The sequence below is a fragment of the Trichomycterus rosablanca genome, chromosome 18, assembly GCF_030014385.1.
Source record: "Trichomycterus rosablanca isolate fTriRos1 chromosome 18, fTriRos1.hap1, whole genome shotgun sequence".
Lineage (NCBI taxonomy): Eukaryota > Metazoa > Chordata > Actinopteri > Siluriformes > Trichomycteridae > Trichomycterus > Trichomycterus rosablanca.
Window position 1 is genome coordinate 7,261,576 of NC_086005.1, and position 18,826 is coordinate 7,280,401.

An 18,826-nucleotide genomic window follows, 5' to 3' on the forward strand; every position below is an offset into this window, starting at 1 on the left:
CTGCTCGTTCGTCTCATTACGGAGCGGGGTTGTAGCGCTGTCTGTCTTGCCGTGTGCCTGTTGAGCGGGGGGCTGTCCTGCACACAATAGGGCGAAATGCATTCTCAACGCATTGCTGCCTTGTCTGCGTGTGACCTGGGCAACCACACAAAAAAAGCTGCGGATTCCTTGCAGCGCGAGCGTTCCCCTAGGACGGCTCAATGGAAATGAATTCTTCCAGAAATATCCCAGAAAAGGGTCTTATCACCCAGCGCCAACTCGTGAGCCTGACAAAAGGAGCAATATGTGCAAAGCTGGGAAAGAAAGAGAAAAGGAAGGGCCCAAATCGTTCAAGAGACACATCGCCCTCCTCCATCGCTGGAGCGTGTAACCCTTTAACGCCGTCTCTATCCCTCAGTCCCAGCCATCATTATAGCTCCGGCTCCGGGCGGGTACACAGGGTGGGGGGGAGGCTGATCGCCGGCGTGGCTCGTAAGAGATAGAGAAGCACCTGATGTAGCGCTGGAGGATAAATGATTAAATGCCTGCAGAATAAAAGTAAGCAAGAAAGGGAGTATATAGGCTATGTGTGTGAGAGAGAGAGATGGCTGTGGAGCTTTATGTGTACCAGGGTAAAGTGAATTGCTGGTTCCATCATGTCACGCCTCACTGGGCAGCCAGTACTGATCTCCTATAAGTGTCTTGAGGAAGGGGCTGAATCAGGGCTAGGAATGAGCATTGTGAGCTTAATCTTTGGATTTCAGAACACCAGATTGGGCAACACCGTGGCTCAATGGGTAGCACTGTCGCCTCACAGCAAGAAGGTCCTGGGTTTGATTCCCAGGTGGTGAGATCTCCCTGTGTCTAGGTGGGAGCTCCTTTGGGACACAGTCCAAAGACTGCTACTAGCTACTAAAATTGCTTTACGTATAAATGCGCATGTGTGTTTGCCCTGTGATGGACTGGCGACCTGTCTGTGGTGTTTCCTATATTTCGCCCAGTGAATTGTACCTACTGTGACCCAGAATAAGATAAAGTTGTGGCAATTAACAGACAATTCATGAATGAGAACACCAGATTGACATTATCCCTTTATATCAGCTACAAAAAAAAAACAAAAACTGGTTTGTAACCAACTAGTTAGAGTAACAATAAATGTTAAATTTAATTTTTAAGCTTCATCCTAGTCATGTTTCTGAAACCAGTGCCAACCAACAACAGTGGGCACAAGGTTGATACACCCTGGACAGGGAACCAAACCAGACCAAACCAACATACACATCCAGATACTCACACTTAAAAGACAATTTAGATCAGTCAGTATGTTGTGTTCCTTTTTTTGGAAGGTAGAAGGAAACCAAAGTACAGACTGAACATGAGTAACCAGGGGCAAAGCTCGAACCCAGGTCCTAGGATCCATTTTGGTGTGCAATACCCACTGCACCAACAATCTGCACCACACAGGTAGCTAACACCATACAGTACAGGTACGAAGTATGTGGATAAATTACAGGGGTTGGACAATGAAACTGAAACACCTGCTTTTAGACCACAATAATTTATTAGTATGGTGTAGGGCCTCCTTTTGCGGCCAATACAGCGTCAATTCGTCTTGGAAATGACATATACAAGTCCTGCACAGTGGTCAGAGGGATTTTAAGCCATTCTTCTTGCAGGATAGTGGCCAGGTCACTACGTGATGCTGGTGGAGGAAAACGTTTCCTGACTCGCTTCTCCAAAACACCCCAAAGTGGCTCAATAATATTTAGATCTGGTGACTGTGCAGGCCATGGGAGATGTTCAACTTCACTTTCATGTTCATCAAACCAATCTTTCACCAGTCTTGCTGTGTGTATTGGTGCATTGTCATCCTGATACACGGCACCGCCTTCAGGATACAATGTTTGAACCATTGGATGCACATGGTCCTCCAGAATGGTTCGGTAGTCCTTGGCAGTGACGCGCCCATCTAGCACAAGTATTGGGCCAAGGGAATGCCATGATATGGCAGCCCAAACCATCACTGATCCACCCCCATGCTTCACTCTGGGCATGCAACAGTCTGGGTGGTACGCTTCTTTGGGGCTTCTCCACACCGTAACTCTCCCGGATGTGGGGAAAACAGTAAAGGTGGACTCATCAGAGAACAATACATGTTTCACATTGTCCACAGCCCAAGATTTGCGCTCCTTGCACCATTGAAACCGACGTTTGGCATTGGCACGAGTGACCAAAGGTTTGGCTATAGCAGCCCGGCCGTGTATATTGACCCTGTGGAGCTCCCGACGGACAGTTCTGGTGGAAACAGGAGAGTTGAGGTGCACATTTAATTCTGCCGTGATTTGGGCAGCCGTGGTTTTATGTTTTTTGGATACAATCCGGGTTAGCACCCGAACATCCCTTTCAGACAGCTTCCTCTTGCGTCCACAGTTAATCCTGTTGGATGTGGTTTGTCCTTCTTGGTGGTATGCTGACATTACCCTGGATACCATGGCTCTTGATACATCACAAAGACTTGCTGTCTTGGTCACAGATGCGCCAGCAAGACGTGCACCAACAATTTGTCCTCTTTTGAACTCTGGTATGTCACCCATAATGTTGTGTGCATTGCAATATTTTGAGCAAAACTGTGCTCTTACCCTGCTAATTGAACCTTCACACTCTGCTCTTACTGGTGCAATGTGCAATTAATGAAGATTGGCCACCAGACTGGTCCAATTTAGCCATGAAACCTCCCACACTAAAATGACAGGTGTTTCAGTTTCATTGTCCAACCCCTGTATATAGACAACAGACCTTCAGCAGGACAGTGTCACAAGATGTCATCTTTCCAACCAAATGGCATCCTTAATAACTTATATTTGTTACTTTTTTTTCAAGCGACTCACATTTTGTCCATGAATTGTACCATGACCCAATTCACAATGCATCAAAATGAAACACAAATAGTGACCTGATCTGGTCCCACTGTGGTTTACAAGATGTACCGTAAAGCCTCCCCATGTGGGCGTATGTGGACAAATTCATTTAGTGTTTATGTGCGTGTTAAAATTAGTTTATTTATTTATTATGTTTTTTCTGCAGACCATATTTTTTGCGGGTCACCAATGTCAAACTTTAACCTGTATGCTTTTTACTGATATTTTAATATTGGACTTGAGCTAAAAATGCATACATTTGAATAACAAAATAATTAACATGTATCTTCATTTAAAATGACTGTTAAATTGCTGTAGCAAAACCTCAGGAACTGAAGACAGAACTAGAATGCTGAGAACCTATAGAGAGTGGAACGTCACCTGCTGCTACTACTGTCTTTGCTCCTCAAATTACTGTCGCCTCACTTCCTGTGCACTCATTCCTGTGTAAGAAATGATGAAACACGCTCATCAGCCGTGCAAACCCTAAACCCTCCCTTCAGCTTTCATCCAGCCGCAGTTGTGTCTCGCTCAAGCTAGAAAAAAGTGTCAAAAATTTTGTATCACTGACTGTCAAAGACTGAACACAAGTCTCCAGTTGCCATGGGAACCGAAACGAGGATGTACTGTATTTATCGGCTCCAGACACAGACACGGGGAAACAAAGTTGGATGAAATGTCTATAAAAATCCAAGCTATGATGGGGATTCTCAAGGGAATGCCTCTACAAATAGAGCATCGGCTGCGAAACGAGCAAAGACCGGGCTGATGGAAATGTTCGAGAGAGAATGATTCCATCAGTGACTCGTCAGTATCGTTCTGAGTTTAGAAGGATATTTTTTATAACTGAAGTGTGAACATTTTGCATCCTGCAGGTGAACTGAATGGCAAACTGTAATGATCTACAAACAGTGTAATGCAGACGCCCTTGCTCGACTGTCTCTAGCTCCAGGCAGAAACTCAGTAAGCACTTCTAAAAATAAATCACTTAGCCTAAACTAGGCCAACTAATTTTCTTTTCTGGCCTGAAAGGCTTTAATATCTATACTGGGTAATTATGCAAAAGTGTCTAGTCAGTGGCTTGAATTTATTAACTAGTTAACTAGTCATTTTTAAGGAGTGTTGCATAAATACATGTAACCTTTATGATCTCATAGAAAGCCTTGTGATCGATTACACAGTGTTCCATGGTGGAACCGGAACCACCACAACCCTGATCATTTACAGTTACATTTTCAGCATTTAGCAGACGCTTTTATCCAAAGCGACTTTCACAATGATCTGAACACGATGAGCAATTGAGGGACCCAACAGTGGCGACTTGGTGGTGGCGGGGCTTGAACCGGCAACCTTCTGTTTACTAGTCCAGTACCTTAATCACTGAGCTATCACTGCTCAGGATAAAGCAGTTAATACAATTAAATCTGGGAAATTTACATCGCTTTAAAATTTAAAAAACAATGAACTCACTTACTTTCTTAACCGCTTATCCAATTAGGGTCGTGGTGTTGCTGAAGCCTATACCAGCTTTTCAATGGGTGCAAGGCACACAGTAACACCCTGTACAGGGCGCCAGTCCAATCGCAGGGCAGACACACATACACACATACATACACACACCCATTCACCTATAGGGCAATTCAGTGTCTCCAATTAACCTGACTGCATGTTTTTGGACTGTGGGAGGAAACTGGAGCTCCTGGAGGAAACCCACACAGACACAGGGAGAACATAAGAACTCCACACAGAAAGAACCCGGACTGTCCCGCTTGGGAATCGAACCCAGGACCTTCTTGCTGTGAGGTGACAGTGCTACCCACCGAGTCACTGTGCCGCCCAAAAACAATGAACAAAAAAATATATACATAGATGACATGAAGTGACATGATGACAACCCATGAGGACCAGGGACTGCAGGGCTGGGAAGGCTTTCACTCGCAGCATGGCTGAGCGCATGCTGCCACGTACTGCAGCGCTTAAGCCTTTCACATAATGCACAGCAAAGCCGCTTTTGCTGGCTGTGCCACTGAGCGCCAATTTGGAAAAATAAACGCTATGTACTGATCAATCGATTGATCTTTGACCCGGTCAGTGCTGTCAATCAAATCAAACTTGGAAGACAAGCGCAGCAGCGGTTAAGAAAGTGAGTGAGTGAGTGCATTGCTATGCACATTGCACATTTTTAGGGTGGTCCTAATGTTTTGGCTAATTATTATAAGGTTATAAACAGCCTACAACAAAGTGAGAGGTCTGGGCTGTGCAGAGCGAATGATTCATCAGGAAATCCATCAGGCCCTCTGCCAGCTGTTAGATAGTCACCCCATCAACCCCCCTTCCCAATTCCCATTCTCATCATATCACTCCCTTAAGCCAGTCAGCCGTGCAGGGTTTTTAATCTGTGCTTGACCACTGATGATATTCACAAAACAACTCTTTTAAACGACCTACATAAATCTCTGTTTCAGTGACCTATAAATTGCGTGACGTACGACTAAATCTAAAAACGTGCTAAGACTGCGAGCTGAATGTCACTGCGCTGCTCGGCCACACAAAGGGCGCGGACACTCATCAATGTCCGTGACATTCATAGGTTCGGTTCAAGGATGGGTGTCGAACATGCGGTGCCGTTTGCCAGCCTGCATTTGCATAATAATGAAGATGTTCACCAACCTTGACAGGAGCCATTAACTTCCTCATGGCCTGCCTGGCACATGCACCTCCCGATGGGCACCAGCCACTCCCCTTCGGCACTGCAGTGCATTCTGGGAAGGTCCTCGGCCGTGGAGTTATTCACGCAGGTCCCCGACACCTCTAGGAGCTGCGAGGAGTCTGACCCGGTGATGGTATCTGGAAAGACTGCCAAGTTCTTCACCACTTGGGGACACTTTTTGTAAAAGACCCGCACAGATACGAGGGCGATACAGGCGCCCAGATCCTGGAAGGCCAAATAGAAGCCTTTCTTGGTGAGAGGTCCGACATCTCGCACTTCCGTGTTGAGTTTCATGACCCTGTCTCCCAAATCCAGCTCTGTGAAGCTCTCATCTGCTGCAATGGTGTCGATTTTGTTGTACTGGCTCTCACGGATGTTCCTGTCATCCTCATCGTTGGACTCATGGTAGTACATGTTAAAGGTCTCTTTGCAGGTGCCCACACCACCAGGCAGGCTGTTACAGTCCCTCAGGGTGAACTTCAGCTCCACAAAGATTCGCTGTGCACCTTCATTTAGGATCCAGTTGGTCTGAAGCCAGTTGTTCTGGTTGTGCTCCATCACTCTGCACACCTGGTAGGTGTGGATAGGGGCGTAGTTTTCATCCACCTCTCCAATTTCTTCCCACTAAAAATGAAAAGAAATTAAAAATATAGTCATTCATAAGATCAACATACACATTTGAATTTTTTTATGCAACACTATTGAGTGGATGCTCAGGTGACGCAGCTAGACCACCACAGCTGGGACTCAAGACTGGTTATTGTCCAGCCGGGCATCTGAACAGACATGAAAAGCTATTTCTAAGGGGGGTTTGGTATGGATGTCGAAGCTCAGTGATGAATTGGCAGTTTTGGCAAGTCATCCAGCCCTGAAATAGCAAAGCATGTTGTGGTAGCTCCACATACCATGATTCCAAAAGGAGGTCATCAATGTGTTTTTTTATTTGGCCTTGCAACTCTTCCATGGATACCATTTCTGCACAAAATTCTAAATCTGAGTTGGGTGAGACCTGCAGTTTATTAGAACTTACTTCACCTGGGTTATTTTGTGACTTTTTTGATAGGTCTTCAACATAAGTAAGCTGACCCTTGGGAAGATTCACCACTGTTCCAGATTATTATATTTTACTAATTTTATTTTTCCTCTCTCTTGATAATGCCTTTATCTGTCATTTGATCAGCCAATATACTGTGTTTCTGTTTTGGAAGGTAGAAGGGAATCAAAGTACAGTCTGGACATGCATGAGCAACACTGGACATGAGACAGTAACCAGGGGCAAAGCTCGAACCCAGGTTCTAGGTTGGGAATGTATTTCACATTAATAAAAACAATTCTATTTAAGTGATGTTTAGATTCTTCAGGGTTGGCAGTCATCCTGTGTGTGTAATTGAACCAAATTACCAGTTAAATTAGCTTTAATGATTAATTAAGTAACTAGGAAGGGTGGATACCTGTTTTACTTAAATACATAAAATAAACGTTTAAATGCTGTTATTTTGCAATTTCTTTGGTTGTTTTTGTTATTACTGACCAAGTTTAAAGATTTTAGTTAAGACTATTCAATTCCTGGCTCTGATTACTAGCTGTAAAGGGTTTGTTATGTTCTTTCCATGTCCAAGTCTGTGAGGTTTTGCTTCAACCTCCTAAAAAAATCAGAAAGTAAACTGGGTAATCTAAATTATCCCTAGCCATGACTGGGTTTGTGAGTGGGTGAGTGAATATGTTGGATAAATGAATTAAATTACTAAAAAATTGGATAAATGAATTAAATTACTAAAAAATAAAACTGATTATGTTTAATAATTAAGGAAGTCGAATCAACAGGGCGGCATGTTGGCTCAGTGAGTAGCCTTGTTGCCTTACAGCAAGAAGGTCCTGGACCCCCACACAGATGCGTTTGGCTGTGTCTGAGGGTATGACGATTGAATGGGGTTACTCATTGCAGATGCAATTGCCACCTCTTCAGGCAAGTCAAGGTGTCCGCATGAGAGATGGTTGATTCTTGGATAGAAGTGCATGACTCTACATATGAAGTATGACTTTTATAGGACTGTCTCTTCAAGGTGAAAAGAGTCTGTCCATGTGTCAGTCTGTAGCTCTCTTCATTCAGCTTTAGGTTGTGCATGGGCGGAAGAAGTTATGAATGTGCAATTAAACACTAGATGGGGGTAAAAAATAGAATAAAATAATAAAATAATAATAAAATAGAATAAAAACGTGTACTAAATGAGCAGAAAATGCAACCTGAATATTATATACTGTATAATAAACTATAGCAGATGAAGATCATTTTCTGCTGCACTGTATTACTGCTAAAAAGAAAATAGACTTTTTGTTCTGTCTTGTGCTTTAAACCAGAAACACCCATAACAATAGATCAGACAGGTGAGAAATTGGAAGAGCAATGCTAACCTCTATTTCCCACAGGCTGTAAAATTACTGCACAGCAGTTAACCAGGCAAGACCTCGAAAAATGGCCCTCATGGGCCCAAACGTGCCTCTGTGTTCCTCAAAAGTACAATCAATGACCAGCGTGCCCCTTAGAGGCATCACATTACAGCTGGACAGGAACCAACCTGACACAGGCTGGAAGAAACGGAAGCATGTGCAACAGCAGCGCAACAGTAGCGCTGCCATGCATTCATCTTACAGAGCTATTTTTATCCCAGACAAAGCAGAGACAGCAAACACTGGATCACAGTGAGCATGTTACTCTGTGCACACCGCACAGTGTATCAGACCGAGAGCAGGTAACTCCTGCCCTTCTGACTACATGCATCAGACTGTGGCATTACCTCCAGGCTTACTGAGCTAACTGTGCTGGGTGGTGTGTTATCAGAGCTTCATGAAAAGAACTGCCCTGCAGGACCTGAACTTTTCATACTGATCACATGAGACAATTGATGGGATGATTACCACAATTTTAACTGTATTTAATAAAATATATTTAATGTTTTTAATTTATTGTAATAATAAGTAGGCACTCAGGTGGGTCAGTAGTAAAGTAAGCTAGCCCACTAGTGCTAGGATCCAAGATTTGAATCCCCAGCAGTGCTATTGGCTGGTCAGGCATCTACATACAGACATGACTGGCTGTGGGTTTGGTAAGGTGGCCAAGCGTGTTACTCAGTGCGCCCAGTGATAACAGTAGAAACCAGACCTGGGATAAACGGTGGTAAAATGTGAAAATGAAATTAAATGTATTATAATAATGAGCTGAATGTAGAAAAGAAGGGGATGGCAGGCAACAAGATGGATGGATACAATTAGAGGAAGCCCCAAAAGCTGAAACAGATGACAGAATGTTCTGGAAAAACACTATCCATACGATTACCAGGAGTCATAATCAACCTGACTGTACTTAATAACAGTACAGTCATACCTTGGTACTCAACTGCTTTGAAACTCATCAAATTTGGATCCTATTTGTTTTGTGTTCTGATTTGTTAAGTGAAGCTTACCTGAAGCTCTTGACCCGTGTCTGTATGATTTTATGCATTGTGCTGCTGCCACATGACTGGCTGAGAATCACATCAATGAGCAACAGTACAGGTGTTCCTAATAAATTGTCCAGTAATTTTATGCACATATGGTAATAAGCACATATGAGCACATACAGATGCCTACATGGTCGGGGTAGAAACAGAGTTCTTCTGTAAGTGCATGCATTGTTTAAATGCTGCACAGTTATGAGGCTTGCACACTGGCAAAGCAGCAATGTTGTGAAATGACTATAGATCGTTGTAATACGCTATACCACCCTGACCCGATGCAGGAAAATATGTCTTCAGATAATAAGACAAACATATTCAGCTTTAAAATCCATCTTCGGACTCGTAAAGGCAGCGCTGACACATTACACCTGCGATTTTTCAGGGATACTTTGACTGTATCATCTATTATCCCAGTTATAGTTTAACCACATTTCCGATGTCAGGGTGAAGCATAAATGCGGTTCAGAAAACACTATTAGCGTCACCCTGCTCTGTCGCTGTTTCACGGTAAATTTCCATTTCATTCAGGCCAGCCAAATGTCCACATTAGGTGGTTTGAAGCTCACTGAGCCATAAATGATTATATTCCTCTAATAAACACAGGAGTCCTTTCAGACCGATTGCATTAATGCATTGAGCAGAAGAGAAGGGAGGGGGAGGGGGGGGTACAGGGGAGTGTTCTGTGCTTATAAAATTCTCAGTGAACCATGGCGAATAAGATCCTTTCATATTTCCTTATACGCTTCGGGTAGCTTGGCCATAATCTATAGGGAAAGGAAGTAAGTCACTGCGACCTGGTGAAAGTGGACAGGTAAAGAGTTACAGTTAAGTTACAGCTAAACTTAATGCTAAGTCATGTATTAAACCAATTATATAAAACAAATTCTAAATTCTTTAAAATATGGAGGGTCATAAGTATGTGAACATGCCTCCCAGTTATTAAGGACAAGTGTTTTAACCAAACCCGTTACCTCCAGGACGACTCTGCCTGGTTTAATGAGTTTGGTGTCGAGCATAATGAGCACAAATTCTGATGCTTTAAAACTTATTATTCTTAAAAAAATAAAGGTGGTGGGGTTTGAACCAGCAACCTTTTGCTTACTAGTCCAGGACCTTAACCGCTAACATAACTGTGCACATAGCACACTGAAGATGGCATCTAGCTGAAGGGTTCAGAAGTCAACAAGATGAAGGTGAATGGTCACAAACCACCCAACAATACCAGGCTACTGGAACCTTTGCACAAAAAAGTGGCATCAAGTCACCCAAAAGCAAAATGGAGAGCAAACCAAAACACATGAAGGCTGTGACTCAAAGTTGGGGTTATTCCACTCTTCCCAAGTTATAAGGTGTATTGTGTTCTGAATGAATAAATATGAAAGTGTTATGAACTAGTTATATTTCTCAGGTTTTAGGCAAGCCCCCTCAGACATAGCCAATCATGTCTTCGTGGATCTTCCCGGATCTCAGTGTTGGTGGGAATAGCATAACAGAATATAGACTGCTGCGCCACCTGAGCACCTTAATTTGGGAACTAAGGATAGCAATAGGTCCAACTTATCGTGGAATTTTTTGCCATTTTTTTTTCTATTTATTTATACATTTCTTCCTTCTTCTCCTGATTTGGAGTAACCAATTAGTCTTCTGCTGCTGGGGATCCCGTTTGTGTTCGAGGAGGGCATATTTGCCTGCTCCACACCCCCTATAATGCGTATGTGACTCTTAACCCCTTCTTTTTAGCCCGTGCCTCAGTGGATTCGCACATGAGGTTCCTCCACTTCTGCACAAGGTCCTTGCACAGCTTCTGAAGACCCCACCGACTTTAGTCCGGTCTTTTCCCACCCAGAAGTATCCAATTTTGTCTGATGCAGGAACTGCAAATGGTGCCCGCTAAATTTTTACTTGACGTTTTATCATTTCATTGCATTGTATTTATAAAGAATTGAAGCACAGGTCATTTTAACATCCACATTTTAAATACAAAACAGCTTTAGTAGCATGAACAAAAATTTAGAGAGTGTCCATGAATGAAAGGACCTTATCTCACTTTCACATGGGAACGACTATCACTTACAGCCAATCTGCCTTCAGTAATGTCAGGAAGCACCGAGGCACTCGGCACTTCAGACACAATTTAAAAAATGCCTTTGAACCGACGCCGTCCTCCCGCATTAACTTCTCTCAACCCCCAGACCTTCTTTCTGAGTCTCCCGCTGAGGTGCTCTTTCTAGTCCCTCACCTTCGCTAACCCAGCTCGCTTATTTGCAACTGCTTTTGCCCTGCCAAACATCAACTCTCCCTGGGTGAGCTCTCATGTGCCTAGAGCACAAATTTACCCAAGCACTTCAAACTCTGCTGGCATCGGCCTTTTTCTTCCCTCTCTATAGAGCAGAAAGACTGAGAAAGAGAGAGAGACTGAAAGAGAAAGCACTCAAGCCTCAAAACACAACCTGCTGACTCTGAATCAATAACCAGTCATTACCTCTCATTTCCCAATGACCATTACTGAGACACCTGGCTAACCCCTGTCATTGAGGCTGTTCAGAACAGGAGGTGCTCTATAGAACTGAAAATGATAATAAAACAGAACTCCTGCGATCACACCTGCAAGTGCTCTTTTCTTTCTTCATTTAAACTAACCGCTTCATTCTGGTTGTGGTCGAGGGCGGCAAGTCTCACTCACTTACACCAAGCAGCAGTCTTTTTTTTAATTCATGCACTTTTCCAATTTTCTCCCAATGTAGACATTTCCAGTTACCCAATTCCGCTCTACTGCTGCAGACCTCAACTTTTCCAGTCACACATCCCCTCTGACACGTGTGCAGTACCGACCGCATCTTTTCACCCGCACTAGTCGGGTACATATGCAGATCCGTTTCGAGAGTCATGCACCTTTTTTCGTTAACCCCCTTCTCATTGTGAAGGTGCCATCAATCAGCCAGCAGAAGACACAACTGCATCAGTTATGAAGAAACCTTGTTCAGCCATCGTCCCACTCCTTACAGACACACAGCCAATCGTGTGGTCTGCCACTGGTCTTGCCACTGTCTGCTGTCTGGTTGAGGTACCAACATCGGCGGTGAAGGAATACAGAGAGCATAGTGTGTTTCTCTGTTTGTGTTTAAATGCTCTGTGAAAATCAGTCACTGTCTGGTAAGTAAAAAGTGACAGGGGGCTACACACGTGTCCGAGGAGGACTGTGCTGATGTTGTGTATGCGTCAGAGGTCACAAGTGCATTACGGAAATCTCATACAGTTATGAAATCAATGAAAAACATTAAAAACATTTATTATTATTATTATTATTGTTATTATTATTATTATTATTATTGTATTGCTGTTTTTTGTTGTTTTAATTATTATTATTTTATTATTTATTGTTGCTATTTGTTGTTTTAATTATTATTATTATTTTTATATTGCTGTTTTTTGTTTAATTATTTTATTTTTTATTTATTGCTGGTGTTTCTCTGTTTGTGTTTAAATGCTCTGTGAAAATTAGTCACTGTCTGGTAAGTAAAAACTAACAGGGGGCTACACACGTGTCCGAGGAGAACTGTGCTGATGTTGTGTATGCGTCAGAGGTCACAAGTGCATTACGGAAATCTCATACAGTTATGAAATCATTTAAAAACATTAAAAACATTTATTATTATTATTATTATTATTTATTGTTGCTATTTGTTGTTGTTTTAATTTTTATTATATTGCTGTTTTTTTGTTATTTGTATTATTTTTATTTATTGCTGTGTATGTTATTATTATTATTTTATTTTTTATTAATATTATTATTATTATATTGCTGTTTTTTGTTGTTTTTATTATTTTTATTTTTTTATTTATTGCTGGTGTTTGTTATTATTATTATTATTATTTGTATTATTATTATTAAAAATAAGTTATTTGTTATTGTTTTTATTATAATTGTCTTTTATTGTTGTTATTTGTTGTTGTAAGGTAATTTTGCTCCAAAACCATGAACATTAATATGCAGTTGCCCCAACCAGACCATAATGCAGTCACATCATGTGGAAGAAACAATTATTGTCACCTTCTAATTAAAATAAATTGTTTTTGTTGATCTCACAGTGTGATTCAGTGTGTTTCTGACAGTCATAATTTCTTCCACCTGACTCGAAACTGAGTCAGCTGGCATGACATTTATTATTACATTAAAGGTAAATAATTCATTAAAGTATTTATTATTATTATTTGTTTATTTTTGCTTGTAACAAATAATCTATAGTGCAAGTTCCTCAAAGCACCAAGATCCTGGGCACTTGGGACTGAACCTTGACTCCAGTCACTCTCTGTAAAAAGCTTGTCATGTTTTTCTCTGCATAAGTTTTGTTCCAAGTATTCCAGTTTTCTTCCAGCTCAGAACAACAAAAATAATGAAAAAGCATTTTCGAGTGGCGTTGACCCCACGGCTACCATGCTTAGCTTTACACAGTTTCTGAAGATGAACAGATTTTAGATCTTAACAGATCTTCCACTTTAACAATGAAACCATGGCACTGCATTTAACCTCGCATTTGTCCTAAACCAGGGTATATGGATTGTCTACTCAGGGTCACATTTATGGCTGTTAGCCTTTAGTGCAAGTGAAATAAAAAAAGAGCAGTTTTGGAGCCCGATGTGCTTATAGGCCACAAAGCCCGGATTTAGGAAAGCTTTTGTAAATCCTGCCCAATGTTTTGAAAAGCATGAAGGGCCAATGCAGGCAGTAAAACGGCTCTTCTTCAGAGTGTCTGTGAATAGTGGCTGGTGTACACGCTCGTTTGACCCAAATAATGCACAGACACTGTAATCAGCCGCTTCAACGAAAAGCAAAATACATCTAACATTCACCACCAAAGCTCGTCTAGCTAGTTTAAAGCAGTTAGTAGATAAAACTACAAAAACACCGGAAAATTGTATTTACTTTTTGATCTTGAGAGAGCCAAAGCTTTTCATATATGAAGACAATATGAATTGGCATTTAGAGTAGCCACACCCACTGTGTCCCTGCTGTGCTCAATTACAAATCTGGCAAACTTTGGTGCTTTGTTTCCTATTTGTTGACTGCAGGGCAAATATGATTTCTTCAGGGTGCTTTCTTTTTGTCTTTTTGGACAAACACCTAAACGTAATAATAAATGACAGTGTCCATTTGGGGTATCCTAAAAAATTATTTTAAGTACTTATATTCTATTTTTTTGCCATATTATGCATCCTTAATATTTTAGACATTGCACTCTTTGTAATGCATTTCAGGACAGCATACTTAGTGTAAAGCAAGTATCAAAATACAGTATATGTTGGAATATACACCAATCAGCTATAACATTAAAACCACCTCCTTGTTTCTACACTCACTGTCCATTTTATCAGCTCCACTTACCATATAGAAGCACTTTGTAGTTCTACAATTACTGACTGTAGTCCATCTGTTTCTCTACATACTTTGTTAGCCCTTTTCCATGCTGTTCTTCAATGGTCAGGACCCCCACAGAGCAGGTATTATTTAGGTGGTGGATCATTCTCAGCACTGCAGTGACAATGACATGGTGGTGGTGTGTTAGCGTGTGTTGTGCTGGTATGAGTGGATCAGACACAGCAGCACTGCTGGAGTTTTTAAATACTGTGTCCACTCACTGTCCACTCTATTAGATAGTCCTACCTAGTTGGTCCACGTTGTAGATGTAAAGTCAGAGACGATCGCTCATCTGTTGCTGCTGTTTGAGTTGGTCATCGTTGAGCTCTTCATCAGTGGTCACAGGACGCTGCCCACGGGGTGCTGTTGGCTGGATATTTTTGGTTGGTGGACTATTGTCAGTTAAATTATCTACAGGTCAAAGTTCAAAAATATTTTTTCACTGTTTTAATCCTTACTTAATTATTATTTTGTGTATTTATAAATCTAGCTAAAACAGAGTACACAATGGAATCTCGCTACACGGCTTCATCCCCGCCAAAGTTCTGAGCTGCTGCAAAAGCTGCTTTTATTTGGCACAGATTTATGCTCCCCCCGAGCAACATGCTCTAAATAACGCGAGAATATTTGTAGTGCCATCTGAATGAGGAGATATTTGTCTCCATCCCAGGTGTGCTGGCAGCTTTAAGAGCTTACTGTTGGGTGGCATTGTTGGTGCAGAGGGCAGGTGCAGGTAAACACAATGCTCTGTCTCGGCGCTCATGACTACAGGAAGCCAAATTGAGTCGTGACCACGCACTGTCAACAGCGACTACAGGCATGACGAACACGAGACAAAAGCTGTTGAGTACCCGTGGGGTCGGCTACTGCTACATTAACAACAGAAATGAAACGTTCGCCAAATACTGGCACAGCAGCCTGAGTGATAAACAATGTGCGTGAAGTGGATCAATCTAAGAAAACAGAGACGTGATGTAAACATGAAACAAACAGCTTATAGTGCATAGTGGACACACACATAAACACGTACACAAACACATGCACACACACACACACACACACACGCACACACTGTCCAGTAACCTAACAGATGGCTCTATACATAATTGTATGCAATGCTTTGTTAATGAAGTGTACCACCACGCCAGGATGTGGGCAAATGGTGATGTCATTATGATCAGATAGCTGCTAAATGATGCCCTTTGTTTAACTGTTAAATTAAAGCTTGCCCATTTATTTCTTGCTGATCACCAGAGACTATCAAAACCATCTATATATATATATATATATAAATTCTAAATATAAATATATAATATAAAAAAAAAAAAAAATATATATATATATATATAATTTATTTTAATTTATTTATTAATTTATTTATTTTGACTTAATAATTGGAACTTTTTTAAATTAAATTATTTATTTATTTTTGACTTAATAATTACAACATGTGCTTAAAAGAAAAAATCCATGCAGCAATCCATCCACTATTCATTTGGTGGTGTAGACAGTTTCACAATTTATTAATAAGACCTTTGTTGCATGTTCTTCTAGTTCTCTCTTGATGATTAGAATTGACTATTGCTGGGTGAACCTGCTATAACATCGGTGACATTGTCTACAGTCAAGCAAGCTTCATATTCCTATGGTCTAAGAGTATAATTCATGGCAGATGGTTATTTGTATATTTTTGTCATATTTTTAGGATGCTCATAATAATAATATAATACATTATATAAAATAGTAATAATAAAAGCAATTACAATAATAACAGAATAATAGTGATAGTAGTAAGAACCCATGTTATTAATGGGTTTTATTTATTCTTTTTTTATTGCTATTTTCAATTTTTTATAGTATTTTTTCCCCTCTAACAATTTGTTTTAGGTTTTTTTGTAACTCCAGTCCTGGAGACCCAATGCAGATTTAAAAAAAATTGTATACACCAAACACACCTGATTTAACTCCTTAAAAGCTTCCTCATTAGCTCATTTGGTTATTTTGCCAGTTGTGGTCTATAACAGTTAAAGATAAGATAAGATAAGATAATCCTTTATAAGTCCCACAGTGGGGAAATTCACATTGTTGCAGCAGCGAAGGGACATTAAAGCACTCAGTACAAAAGATAGACAGTAAGAAGTACAATGTATAACAATAATAATAAAAAGTCAGAAAAACTCTGAAAAACTCTGAAAAATATTTACAAATAATTACAAATAATTGCACATGGGAAAAAAATATTGCACACTGTAATAATTTCACATGGAGAAAAAAGTTGCACATAGATATGAATAATTTAAAGTGTGTGTTAATAAACATTTATGGAAATAAAGGTTGCATGGTTAAGTCCACATTACACACGTTTACACTTTTAAATAATTCAAAAACCTACAATAAATTCCAAAAAATATTCAGGTTTTAATCTCAGCTCTATTAAGTTTCTTTATAACAGAGTCTCATTATTAAGCTTTGATTACATTTCCATTTTTTTCTTTTTACACAGAACAAAGAGCGTCTTGTTCCTTTAAGAATGATATAACTGTCTCTCAGTGTCTGATGTGAGGGAGCGTGTTCTATTATTTTTCATGTTGAATTTGTCTTTGGTTCACTCAGGGGAATTAAGAGACCTTGAGATGTTATCCTGGGTGCAATAGTAATGTGGAGTTTAGTGAGAGAGGGTGTAACTCACCCCGTTCTTCGGGTACGCGATCCAGCCAAGGTCACCCATTACAGAGCGCGAGTCCAGCAGGTTCACTACGGGGGGCAGGACAAACAGACACGTTATTAGGCTGTGGCAGGTCATACCAGTACGTGTGTGCAATAGTTTTACATTTATACAGAACATTCACAGTGAGGATTTCATTCATTTGTACCAGACTGATTAAATATACATGTTTAATTACAATATTTTACAATAGAGGGTAAAATACAAGAGTAAATAAATGACTGAAGACATTCTATCGCAATTTTCTACACTTCTAGAAAACATAAAGGTCTCACTTTACATTTGGTATATATCATATAGGGTTAAATAATAAGGCATACTATTATATATACCAATGTGGGGTTGGTAACATAAAACAACAACAATGCAAATATTAAAATAAAATAAAACTATATAAAATTATAAACAAAAAAAAATTTCTTTTCCATGAGTTTCCCTGAGGCCACAATCTCTTCATAACTTTTGAAATCATCACCCCTGCCCCTTCTTTTCACCCATTAATCCAACCTCTAAAACTACCTGAAATTGAAAACAAATATAAAACTATCATAAATATTTAAAATAAATACATTTTTGTAAGACAGGCTCACTGTGTAATGCCAAGTTCACTGTGGGATTTGTGTATAGTCAAAGATATACATAAAGCAACTTAAATTATTATTCACACCAACAAGGCATAATATTATGACCACTGACATGTGAAGTGAATAACACTGATTATCTCTTTATCACAGCACCTGTTAGTTAGAAGCAGGAAAAACGGGCAAGCGTATGGATTTGAGTGAGTTTGACAAGGGCCAAATTGTGATGGCTAGACGACTGGGTCAGAGCATCTCCTAAACGGCAGCTCTTGAGGGTTGTTCCCAATCTGCAGTGGTCAGTATCTATCAAAAGTGGTCCAAGGAAGGAACAGTGGTATACCGGCGACAGGGTCATGGGCGGCCAAAAACTCAAATTGCTGAAGAAGTTAATGCTGGTTCTGATAGAAAGGTGTCTGAATACACAGTGCATCACGGTTTGTTGCGTATGGGGCTGTATAGCCGCAGATCAGTCAGGGTGCCCATGCCTTGACGGGTCAGGGCTGTTTTGGCAGCAAAAGGGGGACCAAAACAATTTTAGGAAGGTGGTCATAATGTTATGCCTCATCAGTGTATTAAGTAGTGATTATTATGTGGCTAAACACATTTTTGACTCGATTTAAAAGTTATTCATTTAAAACTGCAGTAACAAATCTTAATCCTTAAGTAAATTACATGATTCATCACGTTGTACAAAACCTCAACAATCTTGAAATAATTTTTTGCATTTAATAAAAGTTTTTAAGAAACATGAACACCCCAATTCTTTGTTCCACATTTAGTATTAGTTATTACATAAGCTTAACACTGTTCACAGTCAAGCAAGCTTTACATTGTTATGGGTTCAGAGGCTGCCATGCAACAGACACCCCAGCTCTAAACGTTTTGATCAGAAGCATCAGAAGCAGGAGTTCCTTAATTATATTGCATAGTGGCCTTTATGATAATACATTTAAATGTAATGGGTGCAGTCAGGACACATGTAAATAATACATTAGGGTGCTCG

General features: G+C 40.4%; 1 protein-coding gene across 2 annotated transcripts in view; it reads right to left on the reverse strand.

The window, feature by feature from the left end:
• Nucleotides 1-17,266, reverse strand: part of LOC134332527 (ephrin type-A receptor 5) — a 72,216-nt gene extending 54,950 nt beyond the window's left edge. For both annotated transcript variants that reach the window (XM_063014208.1, XM_063014209.1), the window contains exons 1-2: nucleotides 17,207-17,266; nucleotides 5,568-6,231 (exon numbers count right to left, since the gene is read on the reverse strand). In XM_063014208.1, the coding sequence (XP_062870278.1) occupies nucleotides 5,568-6,231; nucleotides 17,207-17,245 (703 nt within the window). In that variant the 5' untranslated portion in view covers nucleotides 17,246-17,266. The remainder of the gene's footprint in view (nucleotides 1-5,567; nucleotides 6,232-17,206) is intronic.
• Between the last annotated feature and the right edge of the window lie 1,560 nt (nucleotides 17,267-18,826).